General features: G+C 48.3%; 1 protein-coding gene across 10 annotated transcripts in view; it reads right to left on the reverse strand.

Moving 5' to 3' along the window:
* ILDR2 (immunoglobulin like domain containing receptor 2) overlaps positions 1-12,505 on the reverse strand; it is a 37,380-nt gene that overhangs the window by 9,291 nt on the left and 15,584 nt on the right. For 7 of the 10 annotated variants that reach the window (XM_039383357.1, XM_027746832.2, XM_027746831.2 and 4 more), the window contains exons 4-6: positions 6,824-6,880; positions 2,348-2,494; positions 1,436-1,612 (exon numbers count right to left, since the gene is read on the reverse strand). In XM_039383357.1, the coding sequence (XP_039239291.1) occupies positions 1,436-1,612; positions 2,348-2,494; positions 6,824-6,880 (381 nt within the window). The remainder of the gene's footprint in view (positions 1-1,435; positions 1,613-2,347; positions 2,495-6,823; positions 6,881-12,505) is intronic. The other 3 variants (XM_039383358.1, XM_027746834.2, XM_027746833.2) reach the window with 1 other exon arrangement.

A 12,505-nucleotide genomic window follows, 5' to 3' on the forward strand; every position in this document is an offset into this window, starting at 1 on the left:
TTATTTGCAGTGCATAGTATTTCACGTCAAGTCCTGAGGTGAGGGATTGAGTCCAGACACCTGATTTGGATTATATAATAAATGCATCCTTCTGTGTAATGATCATGCAAATTTAAGAGTTATTCTGTTTGGTTACCAAACACATCCACAGTTTTTCATTCTGCACTTGTGCTCTGTTAGCAGAGACAAGACTGGGGCTGTGATCTGACTCTTAAAAAATCCCTCGAGTTCCCACAGCCACCACCACGCTCTACATGCAGTGACATTTTTCACAGGAGAAAAAAAATTAAGCACTGGGGTGTCATTCATCATTTTCAGACAAAGGTTTTTGAATCAGATACATTCTGCTTTGGATCAATGATTGATTTTTTTCCTATTTTAAAGTGCTCCATTCCAGAGCTGTTTTGATTTCAGTGGCAAAATAAATTATGATTGTTGAAGGAAAATACTTTTCGTAATTCTAGAAAGGTTAATATACTGACTCGGGCAGCAGAAGGACATGTAGAGTTGTTCCAAAAACTTAATTAATTGATTATGCTACTTAATCTTGTCTTTTCATATGTTTTATCAACACACTGTCACAAGCAAATTTGACAATTGATAATTAGTGTGGTGCTTTGAAATCAGACATGTAGCTGGATCAGTGGTGACTCTACACGGGTAAAACCCATTTCTGCAGCAGCTTGTTTGACTTTAGACCACCACTCCGATCCTGAAATGTGTGTGGCTAAGTAGCTGCCCTCTTTTTCCTTGATGGCAGCAGAAGTGACCCTCAACGAGACAGAGTCATCATAGTGACAGTCTGTGTCTGACACTGATCCACAACTCCTTTCTAGTTAGAAGCCTTTCATCTCTCACACTGCACAAATGCAAAGGCTGAAGAAAAAAGTGCCCTACTGACTTCTGTAAGGCAAAGGACGGGGTCCAGCCCCAAATGCTCTTGGGCAGAAACACCAAGGGAGTAGGTTCCTTTGCCCAAAAGGCCATGGGAACAGTAAAACATGCTGCAGCAAAAACTGCCACCAAGCAGTGCCCTACAGAGGGTAGGAAGAAGAGTTTACAAAGAGAAAGCAGCTTGCAAGGCATCAGCTCTAAGGGGAAAATGGCCACTGCCTGTTCCCCTGAAATCATCCTTTTGTCCTCTGCAAGTAAATATCAGCAGCAGTAACGAGAGGGGTCCTGTACAGGAACTTGGCCTCCCATTCCCTGCTGATGTAACTGGGGATCCACAGACTGACACTGTGCTGATGGCACTAGAAAAGTTGGACCGTGTGGCCCCGAGGGATGCAAATGTCATTGTCAGAGACAAGATTAAAATGCAGTTTCTCTGTGTTTCTTCCGTTCACACCACTCGACCAGTGACAATCATTCTTCCTTTTCCCAGCCCTGCTCCCAGTAAAGGGGACTGAATGCTGTGCCTGGCACTGCAAATTACCATTCTGGCTTCCTCCACTGGCGTCACTTGGGGCTAAGGGAGGGGGGTGCGACTTATCCATCAGCACAGCAGGTGATGGGACACCAGCTACAGGAACACTGGGGATGTAGTATGGACCTGGCATGGCAGAGACTGGAGGAGGGTACCCAGCTTTTGCTGCTTTGCCTGCTACATACACTGAAAAAGAAAAAGAACAAGAGTCAGTGTCACAGCAGCCCCCACAGACCCTCACAGCACGTGGCCGAAACCTGCACACATCACAGGTGACAACACAGCAGGAGACAACCAGACAAATGAATTTAAAAAGAACCAACCTGAATTTCTCTGAGCCTCAAAGGGCATTGAGGGGAGTTTAAAAAAGTCACACAGCAGGTTGAACGAGCACTGCAAGATGCCCAGAAAGACACTCAAGAGCGTTACAGCCACCACTACCACTGCCACAATTTAGTGGCAGTTCAGCTTTAAAAACAGCTGATGACCTAAGCAGCAGGGATGAGGCTCATGGAACTTGACAGGTCTGACCAGGAACCTTGCTGGGTTGCAAGGATTTTGCACTGTTGTAGAGGGCAGCTGCTTTGCATTGCCAGGAGGAAGCCTCCCAGGATGCTCTTAGCTCTGACCCACAACATTCACTGACACAACAACAACTTTGGAATGGGAGCATGACACTTTGGAGAAGCAGGCACAGCTGCCAAGGCAGGGGAGGGCTCGGGGAATTACATTTGTAATTAACTTTGAGCGCTCAACCATTGAGTAATAGGTCAGATGCTTCACTCCCTAAGAACGAGTTCTTTAGCCAAGCAAAGTGCTCAGGGCAAGGGAAGCATTATTAGCAGATTCTCCTCCTGTTCTGCCATGGAGCTGAAGCAGTACAGCAGAAGATTTGCACCAGGCTTGGGCAGGGTCACTCACGTGCCCGGGGACAGCAGCAGGACTCAGGACAGCAGGGGCAGCGGACGTAACAGCAGCAGCTGTGTGGGCAGCACTGGCACCAGCAGATCCCCACCAGGAGGAAGAACAGGAACGCCCCCAGGATCACCAGGCCCACAAAGACCCACTCTGGAAAACAAGGGGAGAAAAGAAGATACTTACAGGATTGCACACTGCTGTGGAAGGGACGTCAGCAACATCCTCCCAACGGAGAGCACGGGGACAAAACAGACAGGTGAATAACAGAACTGGACTGGCTCCCTGTGGGTCCAGGACTAGGTCCTCCTCTGTGTCCAAATGGCACATGACAGTGAGAAATGGAGCTACAGAAATGTGGTCCCTTCTGGCACCACCTCTGGCTGGCTGAGAAACAAGCAGCACAGAGGCAGGAGCTCCCCTTCCCCAGCCCAGAAACCCGTCACCCCTCAGCAGACTCATGAGAATGCCACAGGACGTGCTCCATTAGCATTTGGATCTCATCAAAGACTCATTCTTCCCGGCCATGTTCATGCCCTGCTTATGTGTTTGTTCCCTACCCACATTCTGGTTTTAATGGGACAAACTAGATGGTGAAAAGCACGCTATAAATAGCCCAGTAAATGAGCCAGGCCTGCCCCTTTGCAGCAAGGCCCACGCATGCAATTATTCTTTTGAATGTGCCGAGCGAACATCCTATTCAGGCGCTGCAGCCAGCCAGGAAACACAACAACCACTTTTTTTTTTTCCCCCCACTGAAGCCCCAGATGATGTCTGAGCCAAGCCCCAAAAGGGAGCAGCTGAAAAACACCCTACAAATGAAAGCACAGAAGAGCTGGTCCACAAAAACCAGGATGGGGTTGGAAGAGGAACCCAGCCTGTGCCAGGGCAGCTCCCAGCTCTGCATCTGAACACTCTGCACTTTGCAGGGGATTGCGAGCACAGGGCTGCACCTACTTCCATGTGGGAATTCCATAGATTAAGGGAATGATCAGTGAACACATCTGGGCTGAGAAATTTCAAGATTCTGAACATACAAGAAGCCTAGAGGTGGTTTTATGTCAGAGAGATACACAGACCTATCCAGAAGCCAGATCACTGGTGGGGAAAGACTCCAGGTGTTATTCAACCACCTTGGAGAAATGGTAAAAGAAACAGATAAAGACGTGGTGGGGCTGCTTTGCAGTGGGGTAGGGTTTATCCCCACCCCAGACAAAAAAAGCAGCAGACCACTATTTCCAAAAGATGTCCAGAGCTCTCTAAGGGATCTCCTGGCACATCACTATCCAAGATGAAGAAGTATTGATACAAGGATTGCAACGTGCACACAGAATCACACTGGAAAAACAGTGCACCCCTCACCTGCACGCCTAGGCTGACAAGTCAAGGAGAAATGTTCCACTTGGACCAATCAAAACAGAATTTTTTCTAGTTCTTAATAAAACACAAAAATAAGAAGGAGACATTTTTGATCCATCCACAGAATTGTGTTTGAACAAAAGTATGTTTCTTTGCTTAGTTGGAGTTTTCCTTAACTCTTTTACAAAGAATTCCTCTTTTTTTAATGCCATTTTAAATCTAGAATTTAAAATTTCCTTTAAAAAATGTCAGTCAAAGATCTGGCATCTACAAATCAAAACACTTCATTTCAGAAGTGTGAAGTGAAATGTTTTCTATTTTTTTTGAATATTTTATTTCTTTTTTGGCTGAAACAGACGAATTTCATTTAACTTTGCAGTTAATTTTGGTCTCCGTGGAATTATTTTTTTTTCAGTGAACTTACTACATGCTGAGAATAATTCTGCTAACGAGTAAGGAAATGGCAGAAGAAAAGCATTCATGAATGGAAAAGCAGGAGCTGAGAGATTACTGACACAGTTCCTCAAGTGCCGGTTCTTGCAGCTATTTTTCTTAATATTTTCATTATTTACCTTGACACAGAATATAAGAATATGTTAATATATCTTGACAGGAAGTAGTAGGGATGCATTGTCAATAAAAATGAAGACTGGGATGTGCTACAGAAAGGGCCAGTTGTCCTGGGACCTACAATAAGAAATGTGAAATGCAGCAATATCCTGAATTTCAAGGTACACAGCAATACTTTCAAGGTCAGAGGTTCAAAGATTAAGAACAACTTCTGTTCTGAACAGGGCATCACTAGCTGAAAACAACTGAAAAACAAGAGAAATGATCCAGTATACTATTCCATCACAAGAGAACGGCCACCAGTTATGCAATACAGCCACAAAAAATGGCAGACACAATCCTATGCCCAACAAGGGAGGAATTTCCAGTAGCATTAAGGAAATATTAATGCCATCACACAAGGTCTCCCCTCCATGTAACTTCATCTGAAGTTGTATAGTACAGCTCTGGTCATCTTTGTAGAAGAAAAGATGAATTTGAGTTGGAGCTGATGCCAAGCAGGGATCTGAGGGGATGAAGGGACTCGGGAGCCTGCCTTGCAGCAGGGGAGCTGCAGCTCCCTGCGTTAGTCCATTTAAAAGAAGGCTGAGGGCAGACGTGGCTGCTGCCCATAAATATGCCAGGAGGACAAATGCAGGAGGAAAAGCAGGAATTATAGTTAAAGGTCTCACATAAATGGGCACGAACAGGCTATCAGGAATGTAGAGAGAAGCGGAAAGAAGCACATCAAAGAAAGCGATCCAATGGGAAAGGCCAAACCCAGACTACCCGGCTAAGCTTATGGAAAGGATGAAATTACATGGCTGGCAAGCAAGACAGCAAGCCAGACTATGCTTTCCAGTCCTGTACTTCCTAACCTATGCCAATCTGAGCAGGGCAACAGCTCAGTGGTTTTTTCTTTTGTTGTGTTCTCATCTTGTCCTCTACAACCTCTGGGTATAGAGAAGGTGGCGAAACAGAAGGTGGCATGACACAAGTGGCCAGCCACAGCTACGCAATGAAGCTCAGATGTCAGATCTCCAGAGCTGTTAGTGAACAGTTCACAACCACTCCATAAAGGATAAAAGCCCAGCAGAAGAAAAAAACAGACACATCAAGTCCATTGCAAGAGTATCTGTGGTCTGCCTGAAGACATCCTGAGAGTACAAAAGGGCGTCGGGTTAGTGTGTACCTTGCACGGTGCCAGATACTCAGCACCAGAAGTGGATGTTTGAAGTCAGTGTCACAACCACTGGGACCTAGGAGTCAGGAGCAATTTTACTCCACAGGAAGTCAGACCTTTTGCTTCTCTGATGATGTTAAGAAAACAGCAGAAGAGCCTGCTGGCTCCTCCTGCATGCACAAAACTGGGGTTCAACCAGTTCCTGACACAACTGTGCAACGCTGGGATTCAAATGACTACCAAGCTGAAGTGCTGTGTGTCCTTGCTGTCTGGAAACTACTGGTTTGTGCTTGCAGAAGTATCTGCTTTTGTTTGTTCTGGTAACAGGTAATGCTAACACCTGAAACGTGTTTTGCTCCTGCATCTTACACTTTCTTGTTTACCCGTGCAGTAGGGGTATCAGAAAACTACCTGGCTAACACATAAGAATTTTATACCCATTCAATAAAATTGTAAATAATGGCGGAAAAAGTGTTAGGCAATAGAGAATCAGCTGCTGTCTATGCTGAAAAGACCAATCCCTCTTCTGCTATGCAGAAATTCTAGGGAGGTTTGGGTTACACTGGAGGTGGGTGAGTGTCTGCCTTCTCTCTGTTTGCATCTCTGGGACAGACTCGAAAATAGTTTCACACATTTCTGTGAAGTCGCATTTTTGCCCAAACGTGTGAAAGAAATGCTCCTTGGGCACCATCAGGGAATGATCAGATGACTCAAGGGCTAAATGTTCTCACAGCTTTTCCCTTTCAAGGACAATCTGTTGCACAGTCTCTGTTTCCTCTGCAAGCAGTGCCAGAACTGGTGGCCCTCGCTAGTTTGGCTAACAAGGGATCCATCACGGGCACGGAGCACTCACATCTGCTCCAACCACCTGGTGTTACCAAGATGGTGCCCTGGCCATGCAGCACAAGGGAGGCTGTGCCACTGATGGGCTGCTAGCCAGTGTTCTATTTCTAGCACCTCCTGTGCCACCAACTGTGGCAATGGCTGTGGCAGTGCCACAAGCCAGGGTCTGGGGAGCTGAGGTTACTGCACAGGAGCAGCTGAGGGGTAGAGCTGCACGGGGCTGTCGAGGTCTCGCGGGCTGGAGCAGCGTTACCTTTGTGCTGGGGGAGGGCAGAGAGCCTGACACAAAACGTCCCCAAAACAGCATTGGCATTTCTGTTCTCACACTGATCCTGGCATGACATCAACCATCTCTGCACTGGCTCCCAGCACGGCCCAGCATCAGCTCTCTCAGATCTGAACCCAACACACTTTCCCACTAAGTGACAGGCTTTTCTCTCTTTATCCCCACACATATGAGTGAAATGTACACACATAAAGATGCTGCAGGAGGATAAACAGACAAGGTGACAGAGGAATGGGTATTGAAGGGTGAAATGACTGAATACCTGGCATAATCTCCACAGCAAAACTGGGCAAGAGATCAGCAAGCAGCCCTGTCCTGCCTAGAAAAGACAGAAGGAGGAGAACAAGGAGAGAGGTTACTGCAAGAAAAACACACTCCCCAGCCCCTGCCTTAGCCTCCAGTTCCCTTCCTCATCAGCCCACTTGCACTCTCGTGTTATGTGAATTCCTATCAACCAGAGATGTCATCCTGCTCGATGCCTGGTGTCTGCCTCTGCACTTCTGCCATTTCTGTGTCCTTGCATTTTATCTTTATCAGCAGAGCTGGGGGGAAAGAATCTGGAACAGAGCTTCTCCAATCTAGGCACAAAATGACAAGAAAAAGGAGTCCCTTTAGCATGGTTACATGGTAACATCTTTCTGGAGATATGCTCTATGCATGCAAAAAGCTCCTGGAAATACACAACAGTCCTCAAACAGAAGGACTTTGTTTACTTTTGAAATGCACTGATGTAGTTTCTGTGGATGTGAAACATCTTTAGCCCAAGGCCATTGATAAATCAGACACATGCATCCAAAACCCGTGGGTGGTGCTCTCCGTGTGGGGCTCTGCAAGTGCACAGACAGCTCCACGAAAGGAGGCTTGAAGCATGACTGTGCCTATGTGCTAATTATTTGGAGATGCACGAGGAACTTGCTGAGACTGTGTCATAAAGCCCAGCTCCCAAGCGAAGCAAACCAGCCAGGGGAGGATTTGTGTGGAAATTTGTGTGGAGTCATTTTGCAAAAGGGGGAAAAAAAAAACACAAAGGCAAGTCAACTTCAAAATTTAAAGCCAAATACAAACAAACAAAATCCAAGCCCAAAGGCAGCCTGGTGCCAGTTTTGGCACTGAATGTCTGGGATATTTCCAACGCACAGCAAACATCCTGCCCAGTGTTCAGCTATAATTTACACACACCTGCATGGGCTGAACGGCCGTGCAGCTGTGCTGTGAACTCTTCTACAGGGCACCAGGATCATGCTGGGATTTTTAAAGACATGCACAAGGCAGGAGAGCTGCACTCTGAGGAGGGACACACACTTGTGGGTGTAACATAACAGGTGCAGCTAAGGGTAAGCCAATGCAAAAGTGGTAGAAAGCTACCTTTAACCTCCCCACAGGCCCTGCAGGTCCTGCACTAAGCAGCACTCAGACACAATGATTGATGAACTGGATCCCAAGTTCCTTGGCCTCTAGTCTGTCCTTGAAGCACATTACAATCAAATTCCCAGTCTGTTTTTTTCTCAGTGCTTCAGCAGAGGCTCTGTAGAGATCAAAAATCCACAAGGAAGCCTGCTGGAGCCATAATGAACATACTCTTGAGTGCAGGCAGTGCTTTGCAGCCAGTTGCAACTCATCAAAGCTGACTAGTACTCACAGTAACGCCCATCATGATGAGGTGGTCCTGAACTCTTAGCAAAAGACAGCATGGTGATGTTTCACATATTTGTTCCCCATTTACCACCTTGAGGAAGGGCTCTTGCCATCAGTCCACTGCAACATTTTCATCTACATTTACAAAGAGTTTCATGATGTTCTTTGCAGTCCATTTTCTGTGTCCAAACCACTCATGACTAGTGTGTTGTGGGAACGTGCTCCTGTATGCCTTCTGCTCACAAAACATATGGACACGTATACAACATATGTGTGGCTTAAATCTTGGGTGCCACAGGTGGGATCCAGACACGTGCACCAAATGCATGCCTTGTATGACAGTGTCATAGATTTACAGTATGTTCCACATGCACAATAAATATATTCCTTATTTTCACAAAAAAACCCCCAAGCAGTTCTTTCACAGGCCTCTGTGCGTGTGTGTGTTGTGTAGGTGAAGAGCACACGCATGAACCACATGCATGCAGAACATATGGGCAGACATGAGCATGTAGCTTGCCTCCCATGTGTTATCATCTCTGCACAAGCTCACATGCAGCCCCAGTTTGAGAGCAGATGTCAATGGATAAACAGCTGGAGGTATACAGCTAATTTAGGGCTTGAATCCGTGTTAACAAAGGTAAAGGAGTGACACCTATAAGGAGCAAAAACTCCATCTCAAATGGCCATCACCAAATAGGTGCCTGCTTTATTTTGAACCTACCTGAAGAGCCTTGAACCCTGCTAGTGCTGGGTCTTATGGTACCTTCTGATTCCCAAGAGGAACTACACGACCAAGGGGCAGAAGCATCCCTCAAAAAAACAGTGCCTGAGAACTTGCTAAGTCATTACAAAGACAACCAAAGTGGTTCCTCTGTGCTACCTACAAGCAGTCAAGTATTTCCCTGCTCGTGCAGCCCGACTTGGTTCATCAGAGCATTGCCTGGGGAATTTGGATCCCTGCCCTGGCAGCAGGGTTTACACAGCCCTGGGGGCCCCAGAGCCACCAGCAGGGATGCACAAAGCCTGGGAGGACCTGAGGCAGCAGCAAACACCACCACAGCTCAGCCTGAGCTCTGCTGCCTCGACTACCCCAGCTGACAGCCAGCGAGCACAATGCCGCCTCTGGACTGCGTGCCCCCAGCAGCCTTCCACAGCTCCGACCCCTCCCCACCCTGGGCTGAACTAATTCTCTGATAAACCTTCCCCACACTATTCGTTCAGGGAAGCCAACAGGCCGAGGCCACCCGTGGTTGCCTCAGCAACGGGAGGCTCCTGCCATTGTCCCTCACTGAAGGCAGCTTTCCTCACTCCGCTGCCCCCGCCGCCAGCAACAAGTGGAGCAAAACCCCCACCCCGGCTGCCAGCAGGCACAGGGACAGGGCAGCACCAGGGGGCAAGGGCTGCCAATGGCTCTTGCCTCCTAGCCTGTGCAAGCCTGGCCTACATATGGGCACACCCCAGAGCCAGGCAGTGGCCAGCAGAGGGGATCCTGGGACACCACCTCAGTGGGTTGCACAGTGCCCAAAACGCAGGGAGCAGGGTCTCCTTTTGGACCCATAGCTGTAAAACCAGCCAGGACATGGTCACAGCACCCATCCAGCTCTCCGTGCCAAGGATGCTCCTTCCACGGGTGTTAAGCTCACCTCACTTCTCTCATTTTTTTAAGGAAACTTTAAGGTGGAGGCTGGGGCTAGATAGCAATCGGTGGGGAGGAAACAATTTAGTAGAAGGTCCTGCCAAGAGACCACCTGGCCACACCACGTCTGCACAGCAGCTCTGCCCAGCTGAGAAAAGGCTGGAGGCACTCCAAGACATGGCTGGGCACCGCTGCTGAGTCACAGCTCTGTGCTCCCACCCACAAGAGCTAAGTGTCCTCTGTGCAAGCTCCCACCACCTCGACACTCCCGGCAGGAAAGAGTGAATAGAAAACGGCCCCGTTTACCAGGGTTGTCCCAGGTGACTGTGTCAGAGCTAGGAGCTTGTCCTCATTCCAGAAAGGATCTGGGACACGTGCCATCTCTATTCCCACCACGCTGCTGTGGGGCTTTACCTGCCCGAAGTGACCTCTCACCAGGCACCTCACACGCCCCAGGCCCCAGCCAGCCTTGAAGTGCCAGGGAGCCCATGAGCCCCCCGTCTGCTCCGTGCAGAGCACAGCAGTAGAGCACAGGAGGAGGAATGGGAGAGGAAAAGCTGAGGGGATGACGCAGAGCGGCTCCAGGAGGTGCAGAGACACAGCGGAGGCGAGCGAGGACAGGAGTTAATACACAGGAGGCAGGCAGGCGACAGAGCGGGAGAGCAAATAGCAGCAGATCAGGGAAGACCTGGAGTCAAGCAGACAATTAGCAGAGAGTCTGCAGAGAAGAGACACAAAAATAATTAGGGTAAGTGGTGCAGCTGAAAAGAAATGATGGCATGAATAAAGTAGGCGCAGGTGCAGTCAGGAACACGGCAATTGGGTAAATATGGGAACGTGGTAAATGCTGGCAATTGCATAAATGTGATAAATATTGGGTAACTATGGGAATAACTTTTGAGCTGTTTTCCTCTTTGAAGGCTGCTTCTGCAGCCCTACCTGCTGCAGTGGAACCACGGGATGCAGCAGCTACAGAGAGAACTATTTCCTTCTCAGCGGTGGAAAAATGTGCCAAGCCATGCCACAGCAAGAGGCCCCTGGCATGGGACACTGCCCTGAGGGGAGGTTGGAAAGCATAAGATAGGAAGTGTGGCCCTTGTAAATCAGACACTTTTCCAAGGAGGCTGCTGTGAGATTTATTGGGACAGCATGGCTCTGCAATGAGTTCCTCTGTGCTCCCTCTGCTCGGAGTAAACTTTATCCTTTCTTCCCATCCTTCTCTTCAATTGGAGGGAGAAACAGCAGCAGCCCCTTTTGGAGATCAAAGTTTTAGCAGGCAACAAAGACCTCCAAGGAGGCTGTCGCCATGGCTACCTTAGTAACAGAGGTCTTTTAATCACACCAGTCTCCTTTGTGAGCAGCGGGCGGCTGTCGCTGACAAATAAGGAGGAAAAGAGGGGTAAAAAACCTTGGCAACAAGTAGCACTTCTAAACGGTGTGAAGCAACTAACTAGGAGTAGGCTGGGCTAGGGGTCCAGGAACCAGATCACAAAGACGGCAGCACAGTGGTCTGGGGCAGTGCCCAATGAGGACAGGATGAGCACTCGAGGGGGAGGAGGGCACGAGCAGCCTTCCTGGCATCAGCAACTTTCCTGGATTTTTAAGTGGAAGGCTCCTGTGCCAATCACTTCCTTCGCCTGCTGGCACCACCCACCTCTGGTCCCGAAAGTGCAGCTCAAGGTCGACAAAGCCCTCTCCGTTGAAGTTCCTTACAGGCATCTCCCCGGCTGAGACCTGGCCCTCTCATCCCCAGCACGTGGCCAACAGCACCGATATCTCTGCCAGCTCCTGTGACCGAGCACTGGCTCAGATGCTACTGGCAGTTTTTCAGCAAATCAGAGCAAAATCCTAAAACCAACGTCTTGTAAGGGAGAGTTTTGCCAAGAACTTTTCAATCTCCAAAATCATGTCGTCTTTTATAATACAGTCCCTCCTGGCACAGAAGAGACTCCAAACCTGGCTATATTTATACCAGCTTTTGAGTCACTTTGCTGAGTAAGAACTGCCTTATTAGCATTGCACATCGTACACACGTGTCCCAGTAGAGATTTGTCCTCTCTGAAAGCCAACACGTCTCTATTAGTACGATAATTACAGCACAATTTGCTGTGTACGTATGTATCTACATTCTTTCCTACCTATAGGTGTTAAGACTTTGATAAATTTTGGGGTTAGCCTGTATAGATATTGGCTGGTAATACAAACCAGCGAAGTTGGCAGGAAACTAACAAAAACCTCAAGTGCTAATTGTTGTTGTTTAAAGGAAAACAATGGGAGAAGCTGAAGGTTCTAAAAGGTTTATCCAGGGAACTGATAAAAAAAACTGATAAACTGTCAGCCTGACCCTGGTGGGTGGACATGGCGGTTACAGGACAACCTGAGGATCAGATCCGGCCAGTACGGATTTACAAAAACCCAGCAGGTCCTGTCTGACCAACCTTATCACCTTCTACGACCAGGTGACCCACTTGGGAGGATGAGGGTAAGGCTGTACCCTACCTGGACTTCAGCAAAGCCTTTGATACTGTCTCTCACAGCATCCTCCCAGAGAAGCTGGCAGCCCACAGCTTGGACAGGGGCACTCTCTGCTGGGTTAAGAACTGGCTGGACGGTCCAGCCCAGAGAGTGGTGGGGAACAGAGTTACTCACTTTCACTTCTGGGCCCCTCAC

This window comes from Pipra filicauda, unplaced genomic scaffold (assembly GCF_003945595.2).
Source record: "Pipra filicauda isolate LSUMZ 115617 unplaced genomic scaffold, ASM394559v2 scaffold306_size1276767_pilon, whole genome shotgun sequence".
Lineage (NCBI taxonomy): Eukaryota > Metazoa > Chordata > Aves > Passeriformes > Pipridae > Pipra > Pipra filicauda.